Here is a 22,267-nt window from a genome sequence, read left to right as displayed (position 1 = left end):
GCAACATATGAGTTGACTCTGATGGATGAGTAGAAGGAAGCCTGGTGAAGAGGGGAAAGGTGAGTACCAAACATAGGGAACAACATGGATGAAGACTTTAAGTTAGGAAGAACACAGTGAGTTTGTAGAACTAAGTAGCAGAGCTGGACAGGCCTGGCATAGAGTCCCTGGCCTGCCATTTACTGTGTGACCTTGAGCTAATTATCCTTGCTGAGTCTCAATCTTCTCATCTGTAAAATGGGGCAATAAGAGCACTAACATCATGGAGATGTAGAGAGGATTACGTGAAGTATGTTAAAATGTGGTACTTGATATTAATAAGTATACTAGTCAGGGTTCTCCAGAGAAATAGAATTAATAAGATAGATAGCTGATAGATGATAAATAGATAATAGGTAGATTGATAGGTAGATTGGTAAATTTATTATAGGAATTGGCTTAGGTGGTTATGGTGGCCAAGAAGTTTCATGATCTGCCATCTGCAAGCTAGAGAAGCAGGAAAGCTGGTGGAATAATTCAGTCCTAGCTTCTAAAGTTACATATCATCACTCTTCTCCTACTCTGTTCATTGAAACAGTCACAAGTTCACCAGATTCAAATGGGACTGGGGGAGTGGGGAGGCAAGCACACATCCTTCAATGGGAGAAACATCAAATAATTTGGGGGTCATATTTTAAGACCATCGTTCCTGAATTAGCAATTTATAGGAGGAAACTGCTCCGTTTACCTTACTTAGAATGCCTTCTGTTTTCCTAGTTGGACCCTGAACATTCAGTTCAGTTATTTTCTCTATTACAATTTCTTAAATTCTTCCAATTAGAGTTGGTCACTTCCACCTTTGTGCTACCGTGTCTCACCATAATATTTGGATAAACTGTTCTAATCACTTACAAGTTTCTCTCCCTTACTAGACCATGGATTCCTGGAGGGACTGAGTCTTACATATCTCTGAATCCTTCACTCCTAGCACGTGCCTGGAACACAGTAGACAATAATATATGTTGAGTGAATTAAAGCATATTTTATTCTAACCCCACAGATCACCAAAATCATTTTGCACTCAATGCTTAGGGAAACTTGGTTGAAGGCCTCCACCAAGCTTCTTAAAGATTTTGACCCCTGATATTGAGCAGAAGTCATGAACTCAAGGGCTGGAAGGGCCTGGTGTATGTATGAAAGTCAGGCAGTTATAGGGGAGAGGTGGGGTGAGGGGGACTTTGGACAGTATTTTTCTGTCTAAAGAGGCTACCCCATAGGCAGTCCTAGTCAATTCATTGCTGTCAGCGAGTGAGACTGTGACTTGATGTTTCAAGAACTTCTGATTTAGGAGAAGTTAGAATCTTCACTTGTATATAATAATCTCCTGATTTTTAAATGTTGTGAAGTAATTCAAAAATTTAAAAACTGCTGTGTGGGCCAACACTCTGCCAGCCAAACCAAATATAACCTTTGGCTGGGACTACTCAACTATGTCCTCTGATTTAGAGTTCTCTGGGAATGATCCACAGATAACTTTATTAACCCAGACTTTAATGGCTTGAGATCATCATCCTAAAAATACAATCTGTGAAAGAGGCGTATAAGTTTGTTAACTAGTTAGACTCTGTAACATAAAAAAAGCAGACAATAATCTAACAGGATAAAAAAGCAAACTGCACATCAATTTGCTCCATTCTGCCAACCTTGTTTTAAAAGCTGTAAACCTAAAATTCACAGTAGTTTTGTCTTTTGAGGTTGAAGTATTTCCTCCAGATTTTGTCTTTGATCCAAACACTTGCATAGTTAGAGAGAAGGTATAGATTGCTATCTAGTGATTAGATCACTCTTCCACTATTACCCATCAGAAAGATGGCGGGCTGATGTCTCTAACTTTTATAAAGAGTACCAAAAATACAGATTGCAGGATATAAAGGGAGAGCACTGGACTGGAAGTCCAGATGACTGCCTTCTAGTACTTGGACTGGCCAGAGCCTCATGGACAACAACTAGCATGAAGCAGACACTCAGTGATATTTTCATGAATTTATACATGAAAGAATGAACAGCTATGGAACTTTGAACAATTCCTCTCCACTGCTTGTGTCCATTAGCTTTTATATATGTAAATGAGAAATATGAAAGTTATTTTATTCTTCATTGATAAACATACCAAGCACACCCTAAACCTCCTAATAAATAAGTTTTCATTTCTATTAATATAAGCTCTAAAAATCTATAAACAAGGGTTTTCCAAGGAGTCCCAAATAATGGATTGGGAAGTTCTGTAACTACCTAATAGACAGTTCTTCCTTTTACTCTTTTTAAAAAGTTTTTTCTTTTTTTGACCACACTGTGTCTCATGCAGGATCTTAGTTCCCTGACCAGGGATCAAACTTGTGGCCTCTGCAGTGGAAGTGTGTAAACTTAACCACTGGACCACCAGGGAAGTTTTTACTCTTGAGTCAGGTGAGAGTGAACAGAGATCTTAAGTTCACCAAAAGTCAGACTTCAAACGCCCCCTAGCACATGCTCACACAAACATGCATGCAAACATTTACACAGCATGCATACAAACATACACATGAGCATGCACATGCACAAATACACTTAAGGCTGAAATGCCACCTTTCGTGTTTGGTATCTTCTTGTGACTCAACTCTGTGTGTTAGTGCAGATACTCATGCAACTTAAATCTCTGAACCCCCTTTGAAGTTTCTTCCCCTCCATATTTCAGGTAAGTTTTGTCAAATGTTAAGCACAGGCTAGGGAGAAATCTAAGTGGGTCTTCTAAGATTTTTTCTCCCCTATAAAGCAAAAGTCCGTCTAGTCAAAGCTATGGTTCTTCCAGTAGTCATGTATGGATGTGAGAGTTGGACTATAAAGAAAGATGAGCGCCGAAGAATTGATGCTTTTGAACTGTGGTGTTGGAGAAGACTCTTGAGAGTCCCTTGTACAGCAAAGAGATCCAACCAGTCCATCCTAAAGGAAATCAATCCTGAATATTCATTGGAAGGACTGATGCTGAAGCTGAAACTCCAATACTTTGGCCACCTGATGCAAAGAACTGACTCATTTGAAAAGACCCCGATGCTGGGAAAGATTGAAGACGGGAGGAGAAGGGGTTGACATAGGATGAGATGGTTGGATAGCATCACCGACTCAATGGACATGAGTTTGAGTAAACTCTGGGAGTTGGTGATGGACAGGGAGTCCTGACATGCTACAGTTTATGGGGTCACAAAGAGTCGGAAATGACTGAGTGACTGAACTGAACTGAACTGAACTGATAAAGCCTCTTCCAATGGTGTGCCATCACAGAGCATTTATCCTCCTTTCAAAGCACGTCAGAGACAATTGGCAAGAAGAGTTTTATTATGTGGAGTTGAATCCCTCCTTCCAAGTGCATCCCTCCCTGATCATCTGGGCAGAGATGGGCTTGCTAGTCACCAGTCGTCAGATAAAAGTCAGCCGGGGAGCTTCTACTTGTAAGCAGCTTCTGGGTGACCTCGTCTGCCCAGTACTTTCCCCCCTCCTTCTCTCCTTCACCCCTCACACTTCCCCATCTTTCTTCTCTTCTCTCTGGTCTTGCAGGAGTTATTTATCCCACACCCCCTGTTCCCGGGCTCAGAGTAGGTACTCTACATATTTGATGAACTATTCAGACTGTCTTGACCAATTTGTGATGGCAGAAAGTTCAGACAGTTCTCTAAGTTGCCAATCAGAAAGTCTGATTTTGTAATAATTCCTGGAAGAAGGAAAGCCTTTGTTTTCCTTTCTGAGTGCCCAGCTCCTCACAACATCCAGCTTTCCTTACAGACATAGAGGCTTGTCCTACTGGCAAGCTTGCCTCACCACCAGGCTTCATGACATGTGATGGGTCAGAGGACGTGGCTGGAGGGTTTAGGGCTGCAGTTTTGTTTCTCATCTTCCTTTGCCCACATCCTTAATTTCCTTTAGGGCTCCTCAGATCCAGTCTTTGCTCTTGGGACCCTTCTTTGACCCTCTAAGATCCTGTGAAGTTTCTGTCGATGCACTAAGTCCTCTGTCCTTAATTCTATGAGCATTTATCGTCCTGCACTGTCATTGCTTATGGAGGTATCTTTTTCCACTACTGGACTGTGGACGCCTTGGGGCAGGGCTGAGGCTTATCCATCATTTTACATCCCTAGTTCACTCCTGGGCACAGAATAGGTGCTTAGTTAATTGAATACCTTACTGAATGAATGACCATTTTACAAATATGTTACGTAGATAACTTTGTAGGTCTATACTCCATAGGACACAGAGGCCTTAAGCTACAGGGTAACACTGCTGATATTGCACAAGCTGGTGATACTAAGACTTTCAGTTAAGACTATAGTTGTGGACTTTCGGTTACCAGGGGATAAGAGGGGAAGGGATAAATTGGGAGATTGGAATTGACATATATACACTACTATATATAGAATGGGCTTCCCAGGTGGTGCTAGTGGTAAAGAACCCACCTGTCAATGCAGGAGACAGAAGAGACACAGGTTCGATCCCTGGGTCAGGAAGACCCTGGAGGAGGGCATGGCAACCCACTCCAGCATTCTTACCTAGAGAATCCCACGGACACAGGAGCTTGGTGGGCTACAGTCCATAGGGTTGTAAAGACTGAATTGACTTAGCACTCATGCACGCATACATAAAATAGATAACTAATAAAGACCAACTGGGAACTGGTGGCTCTACTCAATACTCTGTAATGGCCTATATAGGAAAGGCACCTTTTGCACCTAAAAAAAGAATGGGTATATTTATATGTAGAACTGTTTCACTTTGTTGTACACCTGAAACTAAAACATTGTAAATCAACTATGAATGTGAAAGTCACTCAGTTGTGTCCAACTCTTTGCCACCTCATGGACTATACACTCCATGGAATTCTCCAGGCCAGAATACTGGAGTGGATAGCCTTTCCCTTCTCCAGGGGATCTTCCCAACCCAGGAATCAAGCCCAGCTCTCCTGCATTGCAGGCAGATTCTATACTCAAAAAAAAAAAAAAAAAAAAGAAAGACAGTAGTTGTGAAGATGGAAAGGAAGCATCTTTGCTGAAGCATTGAATGCTTGGGCCTTGATCACTTGCTCCTTAGGGGGAAGTGAATTTTTCTGGAGCTTTGGCCTTATATAATTTTGCTGAAGACAAAAGCAGAGTTTAAGAAAACATTTGGGCAATGTCGCAGGGCAGCCAACTTGAGCAATTTCAAAAACAGTGTTTCTCCTCTGCAGCTTAGGCTATGGATGTGACTTGCCTGCTGCATTTTGGAGCCTGGGTCACTGTCCAGGCTGGAGTCTCAGGGGTCTGTCTCTGGGGTAGGAGCGAAGCTCTCAGAATGCTCTCAGAGATGCTTCATGAGTCTTTGGCTTTAACATGACAGTGACCATCTGCCCTGCCCAATCCCTAGGTAGGCCCTAGGAGCAGAAACATACCTACATTCGGGCTCAGAAAACCAGGTGCCTGTGCTGACACAGAGACTTCTCCTGGGTTGTCTTAAATGGGCCCAGGGGTGGGACCCAGGGACGGAACGCTGGATGGACTGGGACACTGCTGGGGGGAGCTGAGTGTGGGAGTACTCGCTTCCATAGACATGTTTCTATGGGACGTCTGTAGGGTCTTCAGAAGTTGGCACGAGCCTTGCCCTGAAAACCAGGTGGTGCCTTTCACAATGTTTCCAATGCCTTTTTATTTACCAAAGGAGTTTTATGGTAGCTGCCCTGTCTTTGGCCTGAAATTCATTGACGTTCTGTGAAAATATGATGGTGGACTTCAGCATTCTTAAGCCAGGTGTCTGCCTTTCCAGGCAGAGGGTCTCAGTGTCCATACGTGATGAGGAACAAGAAGCTAGGCTCTAGTGCCCTTGGCGTGTCCCTGCTCCCTTCTGCCTCTTCCCCAGGCCTGGATCTGTCCCCCGGGGCCTGGCTCTCAGCCAGTTGTCAACTAATCCTCGCTAAGGTGTTAGGTGGCAAAGGCTCAAGGGTTATTAATCCTTGTAGGAGCTTTCCACATTAAAAAAATTTTGTTACTAAATCAAGGGGCATTAAAATTTCATCACCATAACAGAAAAACAATTTCTTTGTGTTCCCTATAAATCTTTACATTTACAAGTGATTATAGTTATGATTACAACTTATATATAATATTTGTTTTGTTTTTTTTCACACAGAAGGATACTTCATACATTTATTCACATTTCTAAAAAAGCTCTGTTTTCATCATCATAGTAATTTGAAGGTGACTTTTGCAGCATCTGTACATTTCATGATGATTACCACCACCCCACCCCCTACACACAACCAACTGCCCTCCCATTCTGCCAGCCTCCCCACCAGTAAAGTGGGCCCCAGGTGGAGGGAAGACCCCCTGGAAGAGGAAATGGCAACCTACTCCAGTATTCTTGCCTGGGAAATTCCATGGACAGAGGAGCCTGGTGGGCTACGTTCACAGGGTCGCAAAGAGTTGGACACGATGAGCACACACCCTGGAGCAGAAGGGGCCGTTGTGTAGCTGTGACCTATCCCTGACCTATGCCTGACCTCGGCCACAACTGAGTGAGCAGGATTAGCACCAGATTCAAGGTGACTCCTTCAGAGTCTTTCCCCCAAAAATGTGCAATGAAGGCCAGGAAAAAGACTGGTGTTGGTCTTTTTTGGGGGATCTGAATCTGCAATATGTCAGCTTAGGAGCTGAGGGGTGAGTTTTCTCCACCAACTACCTGGACCTGAGAAGAGAAGATGCCAAGAGACAAGAATGGAACAAATGAGGCGACCAGGACAGAGGTATCCTAAGGTCCAGGTACATTCCTGTCCTTGATTTCTGTGAGGCACATCTGTATTTTTTTTTTTTCCCTATTAAGTTAGCTTCATTCTAAATCACTTGCAAAGGGGAGTCCAAACTCCCTATTTTGATGATATTACTGACTAAATTGAACAACTGCTATGTGGCAGCTACTTTACTCACACTGGCTCATTTAATTCCTTCAATTACTTAATTAATGAGTTAGTTCAGAGATGTTTAGACATTTTCCCAGGATAATACACCTTGGTGAATTATGGACCAGGATTTGAACCCTGATCTGTCTGGTGCTATAGTCTTTGGTTTTAACTATTACCTTACGTGACTACCCATGGTATGTGGGTCATCCCAGAGGTAGGATGAATAGAAGGAAGAACCTACATGCCTTTCAGGAATACATGTCGAATGCTCTAATTACAGAAGAAGACATATTGAGGCAGAAGCCCCTCCTTTCTCCTCCCCTTGAACAACTCCATTCAGATGACACTGCTCCTCCTACGTACTAGCTACTGGCTGTCCTCTCCTGGACTTTGGTACCTCTACGAGGACGACCCTCTCTCCCACAGCAAGGGAACCTGTGTTGAGTCAGTACCCTACACACAAGGATGTGTGGATTATCCAGGGGACCTTTGCAAAGGTTCTCCTCTTGCCATCAACCTCGCACCTTGCCCACCTTTCCTTGCCTCTAGTTGGTATATTTTTAAGCTGTTCAAACTAGTTGTTGTTCAGTCTCTCAGTCACGTCCCCCATGGACTACAACATGCCAGGCTTCCCTGTCCTCCACTATCTCCCAGAGTTTGCTCAAACTCATGTCCATTGAGTCAGTGATGCCATCCAACCATCTCATCCTCTGTCGCCCCCTTCTTCTCCCACTCTGTCTTTCCCAGCATCAGGGTCTTTTCTAGTAAGTCATCTCTTCACATCAGGTGGCCAAAGTACTGGAGCTTCGGTTTCAACGTCAGTCTCTCCAATGAATATTCAGGGTTGATTTCCTTTAGGATTGACCAGTTTGATCTCCTTGCTGTCCAAGGGACTCCCAAGAGTCTTCTCCAGCACCACAATTTGAAAGCACCAAACTAGTGTCAGTCTGTTATGCATTTATTCACTGTCTACAAAATGTCAGTTGGCCAGGGTCTATGGGCCTGTCCTAATCTTAGAAATACAGACAGGACAAATTGAACACTATCTCTGCCTCCTTAGAGATCACAGTGGCATCTGAAGACACTCCCTAACAACATCACACATTAATACCAGATGAGCGGCACCCATAGGCTATCTTGGGAACTCAGTGAAGGGGGAACTAACTGCATCTGAGGAAATAGGGAAGGCTTAATGGAGAAATGGACTTTGGACGCTGAGTTTTTGCACTAACCTAAGCAAAGCAAATTTACAAGTTCACAAGATCAATTGTCTGTTGGGAACCCATACTGAGTTGCAAGGCTATGTCTCCTCTTGTCTCCCTCCAAGGACATCATAATCTCAGGAACTGACATTATTTTTAGCCAATCATCCAGGAGTATTGCCTCAGCAAAGAGACAGTCTTTAAGTGAAGTCCCAGCTTCACAGTTCTCATGAACAGTAGCATACCTTTTTAGAAACCATCCAATGGAGGGAGGATGGTTTTCCCATGCTTGACTTCTTCAAACACAACAATAAGGCATCATGACTATGTGCAGAACTTTTCTTCCTCCAGGATGGGTACCATGGAGCAAAGTTATAGCTGCACCAGAAAGGGCAGAAAATAGAGTTTCAGGAAATCCAGGCAAAACGGGCCTGTTGGGGCCTTTATTTATTTAATTTTTTAAATTCCAGGCGAAAGACTGGATTGGAATACAGTCAGAGTTCCAGTGTAAAGACACTCCCCTCTGGCTATTGATCTTGCAGCATTTCTGAAAGCGGTGTTCAGGGAAACGGTCACTCTTTCCCTTTACATAACGTTCATAAATGTGCAGGCAAATTAAATGTGTCATAGATGAAATGACCTACCAGAAGTACCACCCGGCTGTCTCATGTGAGCTTGGTTTATGGATCCAGCCTTCTCCAGCGAGCATCACAAATCCACATAATGTTCCCGAGTGCTAAATCTGGAGCTCTGATTTAGCTGACAGATGTTTAAAATCACATTTAGTTGGACAACTCCCCGAGGAGGACACAGCTGCAGATGTGAAAGAGCGCGAGCTCTTCCAGTTAAGGTCGGCGGGAACTCGGCAGAAAGCCTTCCGTGTCCATCCGCCTTTTTTCAGACAGGATGGGATGGGTGAAGGAACGTTCTCAGCCTGATTCCACCCACCTTTGGCCAGACCTCCTCCCCTTGTTGAACTGTTGCCAAGAGAGACTGTGGAAGTTGCACTTGGGCCATGTCTGGGAGCTCCAGGCAGCCTTAACTGAGTGCGTGGGGGACTACCAGCTCTTTAAAAACAGCCACAACGCCACTCCTTGGAGCCCGCTTTGCCCCTCTGCTGGCATCTTAGGGCCACAAATGAGTATGATTTGGGGATTTCGCGCTTCAGGATCAGTTATTCTGATGTTGACCTTGCTGGATAAGTTGAAGTCCATATGCTAGAGGAGGGTGGAGAGGAAGAGGGTTCCATTCTTCTCTACTCTGTCCCCCCACCCCCGCCTGCCCCACCACCCCAAACAGTTCCTCCTTCATTTTTTAAAAAACAGCAAATTTAAAATTATCCTCCACTCTTCTTTGCAAAATCACATATTTTAGACTTGTCTCAAGACTCAGACTGAAATGGATTTGTTTAAAAAAAATTGTCTGTGTATTTGATGTGGGAGACTAGTGACCTTTGGTATTTAGTGTTAAAAAAAAAAATGTTTGATGTCTAAAATTTCCCTACTGAGCTTGTATTGTTTCTGATCTCTTTCTGTGATTTTTTCCATCCTCCATCATTCCCCACGTTCAAAATCAGTTCTTTATTTACTCAGCAGAGGTTTTGACATAGTTATGAACTCATCCTGATGGCAGCCTCAAATCAATATAAATCACATTATGATGTCAAAATTGATGTGATGTGAGTGTAAGTTAAACGATTGTAAAACAATATTAGGACAGAGCCCAAGAGACACCCTTACGCTGTCAAGAGAGTGGCAGGAAGGAATTAGTGGAAGATCTGCTGCATTTAGATCAGGGAGCCCTGTGCGTACCAAGACTTCACTCCCAACTTAAAGTTCTTATAAAGTCATACTTAGGGTTTCCCAGGTGGTGCTAGTGGTAAAGAATCCACCTGCCCATGCAAGAGACAGGGGCTTGATCCCTGGAGAAGATTCCCCTGGAGTAGGAAATGGGCACCCCACTCCAGTAGTCTTGCCTGGAAAATCCTATGGACAGAGGAGCCTTACTTGATACAGTCGATAGAGCTGCAAAGAGTTGGATGCAACTGAGCAAACACACACAGTAATCCTTAGACACCACAAAATACCCTCAGCAGAAACTGAGGAGCAGCTGGCAAGGGTGACTGGGTGGGTTTAGCTCCTCTTTTTTATGCACAAGGATGAACACATATTATGTCAAGGGGGTGAGAAACTGGGAACATACTAAACTCAACCAGCACCAATTAATTCTGGGAGCCTAGTTTGTAACTGGTCAGGCTGGGAGGCCTAGAGTTTTAGGAGGAGGGATGCAGGCATGAGTAGGTGAGTCAGCAGTTGACTCTAGGGTCAGTGCGAGAATACCACATGGATTCCTGTGCTAAAACTTACCAGAATTATACTTTCTGACTTCCTGCAGGAAGTGCATTTTACTACATGACCCAGGCTATGATATTATCTTAGAAGCTATAGATTTTCATTATCCAGAGTGAAAGTGAAAGATTATACACCAATCCATTGCCATGGATACCTTTGTGGGGGGTGTGGAATTGGAAGAAGAAGGAGAAAGGTGATTTATCTGAAAACCATATCTGTACTGTTTGGTTTGTTACAACAAACATTGATTCTTTTACCTTAAAAAAATCCAATAAGATAATTAAATCATATAGGCATGAACAGACATTTCTCCTCCCCAAAGAAATTTCACTGGATGAAGAGTGAGGAGACTTAATAACTCCCTAGGCAAATTCTTCAACCTCATGTCTTAGGAACAATAGTATTTCTGGGAGAATAAAATGCATCAATAGATAGGGAGAGTTCTTTGAGAAGTTGAAAGGCAGTCTTGTATGTAAAATGTTATTGTCATTATTCTTGGTAGGACATAAAGGGTAGTCTATGAATATCATTGACTGACTGTGACATTAATGATAATTCCTATAAGAGAGTCTTTTAGGCATACATTTTCAAAGGATTTTGGACACCAAAGATAAATGTTTAAAACTATGCATTCTGGATCCTATTAAATAAAACCTAATTTGACTTGTGGAAAGAACCAGGTCTGCACCCTGACTTCATAACTCATTTATTTTGATACCTTTGGGCAAGTTAGTTAATTTCTCTGAGCCTCAGTTTCCATGGCTGTAAACAGAGAATATAATAATGCCTTTCTCCTAGGGCTGTCGTGAGAAATACATGAAATAATTAATATTAACTGTGTAACCCTGATATGTATGCTAGTCATGACTGCTCATTTCCATACAAAGCACAATTATTATTTGATGATGGCAAATATTCATTCTTCTCTTTTACAAGTGAAAAAACTGAAATAATGGGAAAAGTGATAAATTCAAAGCTACAAGGTGAGTTAAGGTGACGATGGTTAGCAATAAATCTCTGGCCTAAGATTTGGCCATTAGGTCCCAATAAAAACCATTTGATCAGATTCTATAGAGGCGCTCTTACCTTGGAGTGGTAGGAGCCTGTGATGTCTGGATATTGGAAAAGATAGTCTCATCCCTTTGCCAGAGACCTAGGGATCTTTGGCACAGGGATCATGAGAAAGTGGGGGAAATAAAGGGCAGTCTCTGACGCTCTGTTACTGATAAGCTCAAATCTCTCAAGCTAAAGTGCATTGTGGATGTCCCCAGTTTCCCACACATGGGAAGGTGGTACAGCAGAACTTGCTTAAATATTTTCTGAAGGAATAACTACACTACCAATTCCTAACAATGACTGGCAGCCGGAAAGGAAGCAGCAGTTGGGATGCCCAAGCAGGGAAAAAGACTGATTTCTTTCCTCCTTCCCTCTCCACAGTGGTCTGGAAGACAAGGTCTAACATGACATCTTAACAGAGTTTGAATTCTCACTCTGACACTTACCACCTGGGTGACCTTAACTCATTTATAAAAAGGGGATAACATGAGACCCTCTTGGTATTAGTTAGGAAAGGCTAAGTCATGCTGCAGTAACAAATACAAAATATCAGTGATTTAAAACCACAGAGATCTATTTCTCACCCATACTATTTGTCCAATGACTGAGGCTTCCCCATCTTATGATGTTGCCTAATGAACACGAGAATTTAGGGTCCACCATTGCAGGGGAAAAGAGTGCTTGCTTTTAGAGAATTATATGTGGAGGTGACATATATCATTTCCACTTAAATTTCATCAGCCAAAGCAGGTCACAGGTCCATGCTTAACTTCAAGATGGGAACCAGAAGCCTTGGTGAGCCCTGGTAATATCTACCTGACCCTCCCTTTAGGATTATTATGGGCGTTGAAGGTCACTGATTATTGTTACAATTTTTTAGTACCCACTAGAGCCTAGGCATTAAGTGACTAAAAGGATGACCAACATTGAATCTCTGACTTTAAGCCATTCAGAGTTTAATGGAGGGAGTAAAATTAAACCAAGAGTCAAAAACAGCGTGGCAAGTGCTAAAAGCTCTGAGAACTGTGCACTGAGAGAACAGAAGGATCAAACCAATCCTTTCTGGATGGATGGGTGGAGCATGAGCAGTTTTCATGGGAAGTTTCACGGTGAAGGTGACACTTGTGAGTTCTGAAAAATGAAGGAGTTCATTTGGTGGAGAATCGGGAGAAAGGCAGCCCAGATGCAGAAAGCAGTCTACACACGACTCAGAGCAGTGAGTTGTTATGGATCAAATGTTTGTGTCCCCCTCCCAAAATTCATATGTTGAAATCTAGTTCCCAGGGGGAGGATATTTGAATGGAGGGCTGTTGACCACCCATGGTCATGAAGGTGGGGCCCTCATGAATGGAATTAGTGTTCCCACTTCCCAACCTGTGAGGATACAGCAAGAAGTTGGCTGTCTGCAGCCTGGAAGAGGGCTCTTATCAGAACCCAACCGTGGTGACATCTTGATCTCAGACTTGAAGCCTCTGGAAATGTGAAAAATACATTTCCTTTATTTATAAGCCACCAATTTATGATATTTTGTTACAGCAGCCAGAGCTAAGACAAGAGTGCATAGTGAGTACTGTCTGGAAAATAGAGAGTGAGAGGACTTGCTCTGGTGGTCCAGTGGTTGAGACTTCCTGCTTCCAATGCAGGGGGTGTGGGTCTGATATCTGGTTGGGGAACTAAGATCCCACACGCCACACAGCCACAAAAACCAAAAAAACAAGTGTTCATACTGAGGGATTTTAGGAGATGATGGTGATAGGCAGGCAGAGCTCAGACCAATGAAAACCTTGTACATGTATGTCATAGAATTATTTTTTTTTAACTTAAGTATTATAGATCAAGTACCCAATGGCATGACTTAACCATGGGGCAATATGGGGCAGTGGGAAGTCCTCTGTCCTAGCTCCATAATCTGTTCAACTAGTTTTTTGAATGAACTATGCTCATGATGTCAGTGACCTCTGGCATCTAGGGTCTCATTGCCTTTATCTGTAAATGAAAGGGGGTTGAGCTATATAAATTTTGAGTTTTCTTCAAACACTGAGGTTCATGGAACATGACTCAGATATGCACTCTTCTTGGCACTTCAATCCCAGGAAGTTGGCCAAGCCAGTTTGATCAGGTAATCAGACACAACCCTCCTAGTTTCCTCTGGCACCATTCCTGGTTGGCGACCAGTTTTCTGGGGAAGCACAACTTTCTGGTATGAGTAATTTGATAATAACTACAAAAGTATAAAACTTATGATAAATATATAAATTCAGGCACTGCCAAGCTTATTCTTCAACAGTTGCAACCCAGGGAAAAAAACGTATTTCTTATCAATAAATCACATATTTCAAGGTCTTGTATGTCTCAGAATAGCTGACTTGACTTGAAATATATTTTTGTTCTTGCACTATTCACAAAGGTACCGAAAGGAGACTTCAGATCAGGGCATTGGGTCTGTGATTTACAGAACATCTAGCCTTATGTCTGTTACTTTATCAAGACACTGTGATTACTGTACTTTATTCTGGCCTCTGTGGAGTCTTCTTGCGTTGATGATTGATTGACCTGGGCTACTTGAAGCATTCTGGTGTAGTGGTTAAGAGTGCAGATTTCTCTCAGCACTTCAGTTTCCTCATCTGAAAAGTTTCTAACAAGCAATGAAAAAATTGCTTAAAGCAGTGCCGTGCACCTCTAGAAATGTTAATTATAATTATTATAATTATTATTAAGAAGTTGAAAGTGAGGCAGATCAATAGAGATACAAGGATAATATGGAGAAACTTTGAGCAGGTGGGGTGTAACTCAGATGCAGAGAAATTATACAGTGGTTGGGAAGGGAGCAGGGAGGCTCTCTGAGCACCCAGAACAACTTTGTTTCCCAAAGTAAATCCTAAAATCCTAAACCAACCAGATTTTCATATATTTGCATTTGAAGAATAATTATCACTCTTCATAGTAACACTGTTGCCAATACTGGCATCATTACAGTCAAAAGCAGACTTACTGGGAAGTTAATAGAGCTTAAGCTTCAGCCTCTCTCACCTGCATGAACCCCTTCTAAGGCCCTGTACTGAGTTCTGTTTTCATATATTTTTTCCTCTTTCTTAAAAAGAGCTGCCTCCCACCAAATGTACTTTGTCAGTGGTAAAGAATCCACCTGTCAATGCAGGAGATGTGGGTTCGATCCGATCCCTGGGTTGGAAAGATTCCCTGGAGGAGGAAATGGCAACCCACTCCTATATTCTTGCCTGGAAAATTCCATGAACAGAGGAGCCTGGTAGGCTACAGTCCATGGGGTCACAAAAAGTTGGACATGACTTAGTGACTAAATAACAACAATAACCCATCAAATGTAAAAGCTCAGGCTCTCCCAAAGTCGCAATGATTTGGGAAATAGGGAAGTGTAGTTAAGGGTCCAGGTTCTGGATTCAGGATGGCCTGGGTTCAAGTTTCAGCTCAGTCATTTGCTCCCTGGGTTATTTAGGCAAATTATTTATGCACACTGAGACTAGGTGTCCTCATTGCTTCAAAGAGGATTATACAAATTCTACCTTCATGATAGGGTTTGTCTAAATATAAAATGAGATCATGCAGAAGTACATAATTTATATTGGTTACTATAACTGATTTATCATTCTTTTTTGAATAAGAGGAAGGTCTGAGCTTACCTGAGTAGAATACTGGTCCATCATCCCATTAGGGCTTGTATCATGCAGTACTTTTCTCTGAATCCCTCTTCCTTCATCTCTCAGGCATTTAGTGGCTCAGGTTAGAGAAATTCACATAGAAAACATTATAAAAATTGTAGAAATGGTTGTCATTTGTTGGGCTTTTTGATATGGGGCATTTAACTGACAGAAGATAGGCTGGTAAAATTTGGCATGTATAGCATTCTGAAGGCTTCCCTGGTGGCTCAGCAGTGAAAGAATCTGCCTGCAATGCAGGAGATGTGGGTTCGATCCCTGGGTTGGGATGATCCCTTGGAGAAGGAAATGTCAGCCCACTTCAGTATTCTTGCCAGGAAAGTCCCATGGGCAGAGGAGCCTGGTGGGCCTTGGTCCATGGGGTCTCAAGGAATCAGACATGACTGAAGCAACTGAGCGCAGCATGTAGCATTCAAAATAGTTTTTTTTATGAAGCTAGTTAAGACACAGGTGACAATGAGCCATGAGGTCTTTTGAATGGGCAGACAAGTCACTTCCCAGGAAAGCTCACCCTCTCTAATGACAATGATCTGCTTCTCTGCAGGCTCCCTTGAGATGGTGCATGCTGGAGTTGTAGCAGATTTGTGCAGAAAGCCCTGTGGAGAAAGAAACATGGGCCAATGGAAAAGATTCTCAAGGCTTATGTTCTTTGGAACTTTGGAACTCAAATGGAAATGTCTGGGTCACTGGTGAGGCTGCTCCCAAAATAACTCCCTTGATTCCTGGCCAAAAGAGAGGGCTTTTCCCCTTTGTGATTAACACAGCATGTTGGATGCCCAGTAGTCCCAGAATACTTCACACACTTGGCATTTCTATTTCTGTTCCTTTTTAAAGTGGCGAAATTATCCTCTTTCAACCAGGCCAACAACCTAGAGTTTGGGGGTGAGATACGGCCCTCCAGACAGAAGGATTCTATTCTGGTTTTCATGGTTCTATCTTATCACAGTTTGGATCCCTACTCTTAAGGCAATCCTTCTATAGTGGCGTGGCTACAGGAGCTCTGGTGACATATCTTCACGAATCCAAGTCCACTGGGAAACTCTTGCAAGGTTCTGAGCTTCAACTTGATAGAATGAGTTTATTTCATGTTTATTTTGACCCAGAACCAGCTGCTGTGGCCAACATTGTGTGAGGTGCTGATTAATATAGACTTAGGAGGGAGGCCCCATCCCAGATCACATGGACTGAGGATGGGAAAAGGGAAGGTATCCAAAAGAAGTCTTTGGAAAGAAAGGCAGTAGATATTAGGGAGACAATTGACATATGTTCCTTGAAGTCAGCAAATTGTTGGAGTCTATAATAAAAGATCAGTGAAATGTTGGGAGGGGTATCTTCTTTGGGCGAAGAAGCAATATAATGCAAAATCCAGGGGAATAACATCTATCAGTCTTCTTTGGCAACTTTAAAAAGTATTTTATAACCATGAGATTGAATAAAATGTTTTCGTGAACAAGACTCTGGTTTAGCATTCACAAGGAGTGGGTGTGAATTGGTAGTTCTCTGAACAAAAGAGTATTTACAACAGGATCCCTGAGAGCTGGTTCTTTATGTGTGGACTAAACTAAGGTCCCATGCACAAGAGAAGTTTGTTAGTTGTCTTTTTTTCCCTCCCCTATCTTCCTATTTTTTCATTGCTTATTTGATGCAGCGGCAGAAAACCAAAGTGACAGTGACATTAACTAGCTCTGAGTGGTTATTCTCACCCATCATCAAACCAAATCCTGGGCTAGCTCACTCCTAGAGAGTAGACATGGTGAAATAGGACACTTGGGTTTCACAAGGTTTAGACAAGCCATTTGGATGACTGCCACATGATAAGTCAAGGACAGAAGTCATGAATTCTGAGGGGACACAGGCTCATGAAGTTCCAGAATCAGGCAGCAAGGATCTGAGAAGTTCTTCTTAGTCTTCATTTAAGCTGTACTTTGAGGACCCCTCAGAGGAACTCAGGGGCTTCTCAGGGTGGCACTAGTGGTAAAGAATCCATCTGCCAATGCAGGAGACTCAAGAGAATGTGGGCTTGATCCCTGGTCGGGAAGACTCCCTGGAGGAGGAAATGGCAACCCACGCCAGTATTCTTGCCTGGAGAATTCCACAGACAGAGGAGCCTGGAGGGCCACAGTCCATGGGGTCACAAAGAGTCAGACATGACTGAGGGATGGGGCACACAGAGGAGCCCAGTGGGAGTCCTGCTTCCACCTGAGGGATTGCTTTCCTTGTATATGCTTCATTTATTTACAAGACAACAGGCAACTTGGTCTGAATAAAAACTTCCACGACTGAAGCATACTTGGAAATCCAGTTATCTCACCCAAATCTTTTATATTCTGAGAAGAGGGCCCATAAACCTTCTAAACTTTGAGGCTATTTTAGGTTTTGGGGGAGAGATGACCTCTTTGACAAGAAGAGAAAGGGGTAAAAAACAAAAAACTCAATGACATCCATGTCTCCATATATAATCAATTGACCTCTGTGCTGCTTGGTGATTCTTAGAGCCAACAGATGCCAATTTGTTTGATCATTTGAATCCCTCCTCCCATCAAGGTCTCCTTCCTATTGGACTGAGGGTCAGGTTTAGTCTTCCAGCTTTGCTCCATGCTTTTTATTCTGAAGATTTAGCTGGCTTTGCCTCAACCATCAAGCCAGACAGTCCAAGAGCAGTTCGGGGCCACACCCTGACTGTTAAATACTGGCTTCCTTCAGTCTCAGTTGCTGTCTTGTGCCTCCAGGGTTTCTAAACCGGAAGTGGTAGCCAGGAGTTTCTTTCCTGTGCTGTGACACTGTCTCAAGAGGGGACACCATAGTGCTTCCTCACAGGAGCAACTTGAGTCTGCTCAGGATCCCCGGAGAACTTTGCACAGTCCTCATCAGCTAGCAAACACTCCGTAATGTTTGATGATCTGCATCCGTCACTGAAATCAGCAGAGGGAAGAAGGCCCTTGTGAGATCCCGAGGTTCATTTTATTTGCTAGTTCGTGAGAGAACACATTTTTTCAAATACTAATATCTCACACTGGACAGGAGATAGACACCATCCCAACTCCCAGGCAAATACCTTTTCAAGGCAACTCTGGCAGAGGCCCAGGAATGAGCTCATTTCTCAGAAGAGGGTTCTTCACCTAAACAACAAACCCTTGCTTCGGGGAATAGAACAAGAAATTCCTTTGGGATTTCTCTTCTCAAACTTCTAGAGAGCCGGTCTTCTGCAGGCGGAGATGGCTTCCAGGCTGTTCATACACAAACTGCTGCTGGCGGGCTTGGTGGACTGTTTCATATTCTGAGGTCTAGCAAAGATTTAGCTCCAGGGGGTCATCAAGAGGTCATGGTCTCAATGATTTCCTCTGTTATTTATCTTTGGCTTGCGGTACTAGAGTCTGCCTTTGATAGAGGACATTTCTACCACAACTGCACAGAATCAAGCATTTCAGTGCTTTGGTTTGAGGTGGGGAAGGGTTGGCTTCTAATGCTGTGAACATGTCACTAAATACATCTGAGAGTATCTCACTTTGCCCTTTTCTGATGAGCCACATTCATTTTGAGGGGGGGTGGTTACCAATGGCAATTCCCATACTCGGGTCAGGAAACGAATTGTCCTGGTGAGGTTAGCAGTTTTTTGTTTGAGTAATTCCATTTTCAGTTCCTTAAGAGAGACTCCTCTTGCCATGAGACGGAGATGAAAGCGGCCTTTCTCAGGCCTCTGAACTGCTGATGACTCACCTATGGCCGCCCTCCCTGGAGCCAAGGGACCATTTCTGCTGAACTGGCCTGTGGATTTCTCTTCCTAGTGACAACAAAACTTGCGTGGCCAGCTCACAAGTCAACCACAGGAATGTCCCTGGTCTGGTCAGCTCAGCAGGCTCTTGGGCTCCCCGAGAGGAGTCCTCAGCGCATTTCATGTGGGTTTGTTAACCCCATCCTGTTTCATTTTGATTTAAGACAACCGTTCTGTCTCATCTGGGTCAGAAAGTATGGGCTACATAGGATTTCAACCAGACATGAGGAGCCTGAATTAAATGCCCAGCACTGTGGTCTGGAAAAGGGGCTATGCTGTGTGCTCTGTTCTCGTTTCTTCAAAAAAGCATCCAGGGAGGTGGAAGTATTCAGTCTCAGAAGTTCCTTTCTTGTGGTGGCTCTATCTCTGCCACCAAGTGCCAGGACAGACCGCATGCCATGCTCTGTCGGGTCCTTCAAAAGAGGTGAGGTGACGTGCTGGAGACTTTGCCATCTGTGGGACAGTGCGGCTCTGGGCCCTACGCAGAAGGAAAAGGAAGTGCCGTCACGCCAGGGATTTGGTCAGTGAGTCAAATTCCCGGAACGGCCTGTTGCTTCTCAAGGCTGTGAATGTGCCCCAGGCTCTCAATAGCCCTCGATCTGGACTAAGGGAGAACTGTTGGGTACAGGGGCTAGAGAGGAAAAAAGACGTGATATATTTTACATATATTTTCTAGCAGTGGTTTTCTACATGAAACCCAGTTTACTTAGTGAGTCAAGGGCATGGAAACCAAAGTTTTATAAAATAATAATGACTCTTACCATGTGTCAGCATTCTTAGTTTCTTTTTCTGTTTTCTCTTTTTCTGTTATCTTAATGTAAAAAAATTCTTTGTTCACTAAATTGCTATTATAAACCACTATGGATCAAAGTCCATATTTTGAAAAATAGCTCAGCATTAATGTATATAAGCAACATTGCAGGAAATTCTGTACATTATGGATCCCTGGTCCCTGCTTCAGAGATTCTAATGCACTCAGTCTCGAGTCCCCTGAATCTGCATTTTATGTTAACCAAACTCTGCTGTGACTAGTGTGCGGGCAGAAAAGTGCTGGATCTCTGATACATCCCAAGTGTTTTGAATGGAGAGCCTGGTACAGAATAAGCCTTTGATCCATGTTGGTTGAATAAATGAATGAATGAAAAAGCATGTTTGGTGATTTAGATTCAAGTGGACTATGGATTACCATTATGTTTGCTTTGTCTTTAAATTGTCTTTTTTGATGGGGTAGCATTTTATTTTAATAAAATTTCAAGCTTACAGAAAAGATTAAAAAATAGGACAAAGATCTCCATTTATCTTTTACTTAAATTTCTAGCTTAGCTACATTTGCATTTTCTCAACTCCATATCTAATTTTTTTTTCTTCTGAATTATTTGAGAGTTAGTTGTAGACAAAAAAATGCCCCTTTACTACTAAATTACTACTGAGCTTCCCTTGTGGCTCAGCTGGTAAAGAATCCGCCTGCAATGCGGGAGACCTGGGTTCAATCCCTGGATTGGGAATTTTCCCTGGACAAGGGAACAGCTACCCACTCCAGTATTCTGGCCTGGAGAATTGCATGAACTGTATAGTTCATGGGGTCGCAAAGAGTTGGACTCAACTGAGTGATTTTCACACTGCCAAATACTTTAGTATGCATTTTTCTAAGAACAAGAAAATTCTCTCACTTGGGTTACAAGGTGAGGGGCCCCTAGACCAGAGGTTAAATGCCTAAATTATTAAGCACTGGGCAGTGCTGAACATCAGGTGACTCCATCCTCCCTTCCAGCCCCATCCAGCATATTTCCCCCCCCCCCTTTTTTTTTTTTCATATTTCCCTTTTTATCTATGCTACTCTGGGTTTTATTTTATTTTTAATTGGAGGATAATTCCTTTATAATGCTGTGTTGGTTTCTGCTGTACAACAGTGTGAATCACCTGTAAAAATAAATATCTTCCCCCTCTGGAGCCTCCCTCCATGCCCTTCCCCCTCCTCTTTAGGTCAGCACAGAACACTGAGCCCCCTGGGCTGTGTAGCAACTCCCCACTACTCATCTACTTTACACATGGTAGTGCACACATGTCAATGCCACACTTTCAGTCCGTCCCGTTTTCTTCTCCCACTGTGTCCACAAGTCCATTCTCTACATCTGCATTTCCTGGGTCAGAAAATCTCCAGACTTTTGAGTCTCAGGCTTGCTTTGAGTCTCCACATGGGAAGCAACCGTAAATCTTCTAATCTGTGGCTTCTCCAATGCAGAAATTATCTGATTGCCTCTGAATCCTCTGGAGAAATGGAAAGAAAATGCAAATTTCCAGACCTCAGTCCTGGACGTTCAGCTCAGATAGATGAGTATGCGTGACCCAGGAATCTGCATTCTATCACCTCAATCCCCACCTCCCTTGCCTTCCCCCAGGTGCTATGACTCAGCTGGGGTTGGGCAGCACAGTTCCTGTGACCTCTCTAGTTGGTGGGATACTCTAGTTGGTGACCACGTGTCCCAGGAAAGCAGAAAGAAGCCCTCAGAGTTCTGCTGCACGAAGTTCTGCTTCTTAGAAATTTCTTTCTCATATTAGTTCCAGTTGCTTGCCTAATGCTACTGGTCTTGGTTCTGCCCTCTGGAGCACCTTAAAACAAGGTCAACTGGCAGCCTGTCTGTTCCTTGTAAAATACTGAAAAAGTATAAAAATCATTCAAAATCCCACCACCCTGAGAACTTTAAGATTTTAGTATATTTTACTTTATACACACACACAAATGCACATGATATGCACTTTTTATTTTAATAGAATGAAGACCATAATACATTCTGAATTTATTGTTGCATATTTGGGGTGATCTCTCTTAACACTGTATCATAGAACTATTCCAGATGGGCAAGTATGCTTGAAGAGCACATTTTCAAACGACTGAATTAAATTCCACTGTTTTGATCTATTGGAATTTATTCAGCCATTTCCTATTAGTGTTTATTTAGGTTGTTTCCAGCTTTTCACTATCATAATAACTAATACTTAAATAAACACACAACAATATAAATTATTATCTGAATCCTGGATTGTTTAAGATAGATTCCTAGACATGTAATTATCAAGTCAAAAAAGCATGTTTAAAAATGTGATACCTGTTGCCAACTTACTTTTCAGAGAGGTTGTGAACATTTTAACTTCTAACAGTTTTGATCTCTTTTTAGAAGTTGTGCTTAGTTGCTTCAGTAGTGTCCGACTCTCTGCCACCCTATGGAGAGTAGCCTGCCAGGCTCCTCTGTTCATGGGAT

At 42.9% G+C, this 22,267-nt stretch overlaps 1 protein-coding gene across 7 annotated transcripts in view; it reads right to left on the bottom strand.

Annotated features, from left to right (window-relative positions):
- RNLS (renalase, FAD dependent amine oxidase) overlaps positions 1-22,267 on the bottom strand; it is a 301,302-nt gene that overhangs the window by 6,283 nt on the left and 272,752 nt on the right. For 2 of the 7 annotated variants that reach the window (XM_043476086.1, XM_043476088.1), the window contains exons 7-8: positions 15,747-15,831; positions 15,200-15,294 (exon numbers count right to left, since the gene is read on the bottom strand). In XM_043476086.1, coding sequence (XP_043332021.1) covers positions 15,200-15,294; positions 15,747-15,831 — 180 coding nt within the window. Of the gene's footprint in view, positions 1-8,493; positions 8,515-12,481; positions 12,675-12,985; positions 13,016-15,199; positions 15,295-15,746; positions 15,832-19,346; positions 19,486-21,095; positions 21,276-22,267 lie in introns of those variants that run through there. The other 5 variants (XM_043476090.1, XM_043476087.1, XM_043476089.1 and 2 more) reach the window with 5 other exon arrangements.

This window comes from Cervus canadensis, chromosome 8 (assembly GCF_019320065.1).
Source record: "Cervus canadensis isolate Bull #8, Minnesota chromosome 8, ASM1932006v1, whole genome shotgun sequence".
Lineage (NCBI taxonomy): Eukaryota > Metazoa > Chordata > Mammalia > Artiodactyla > Cervidae > Cervus > Cervus canadensis.
This window is presented reverse-complemented; position numbering and strand designations above follow the sequence as displayed.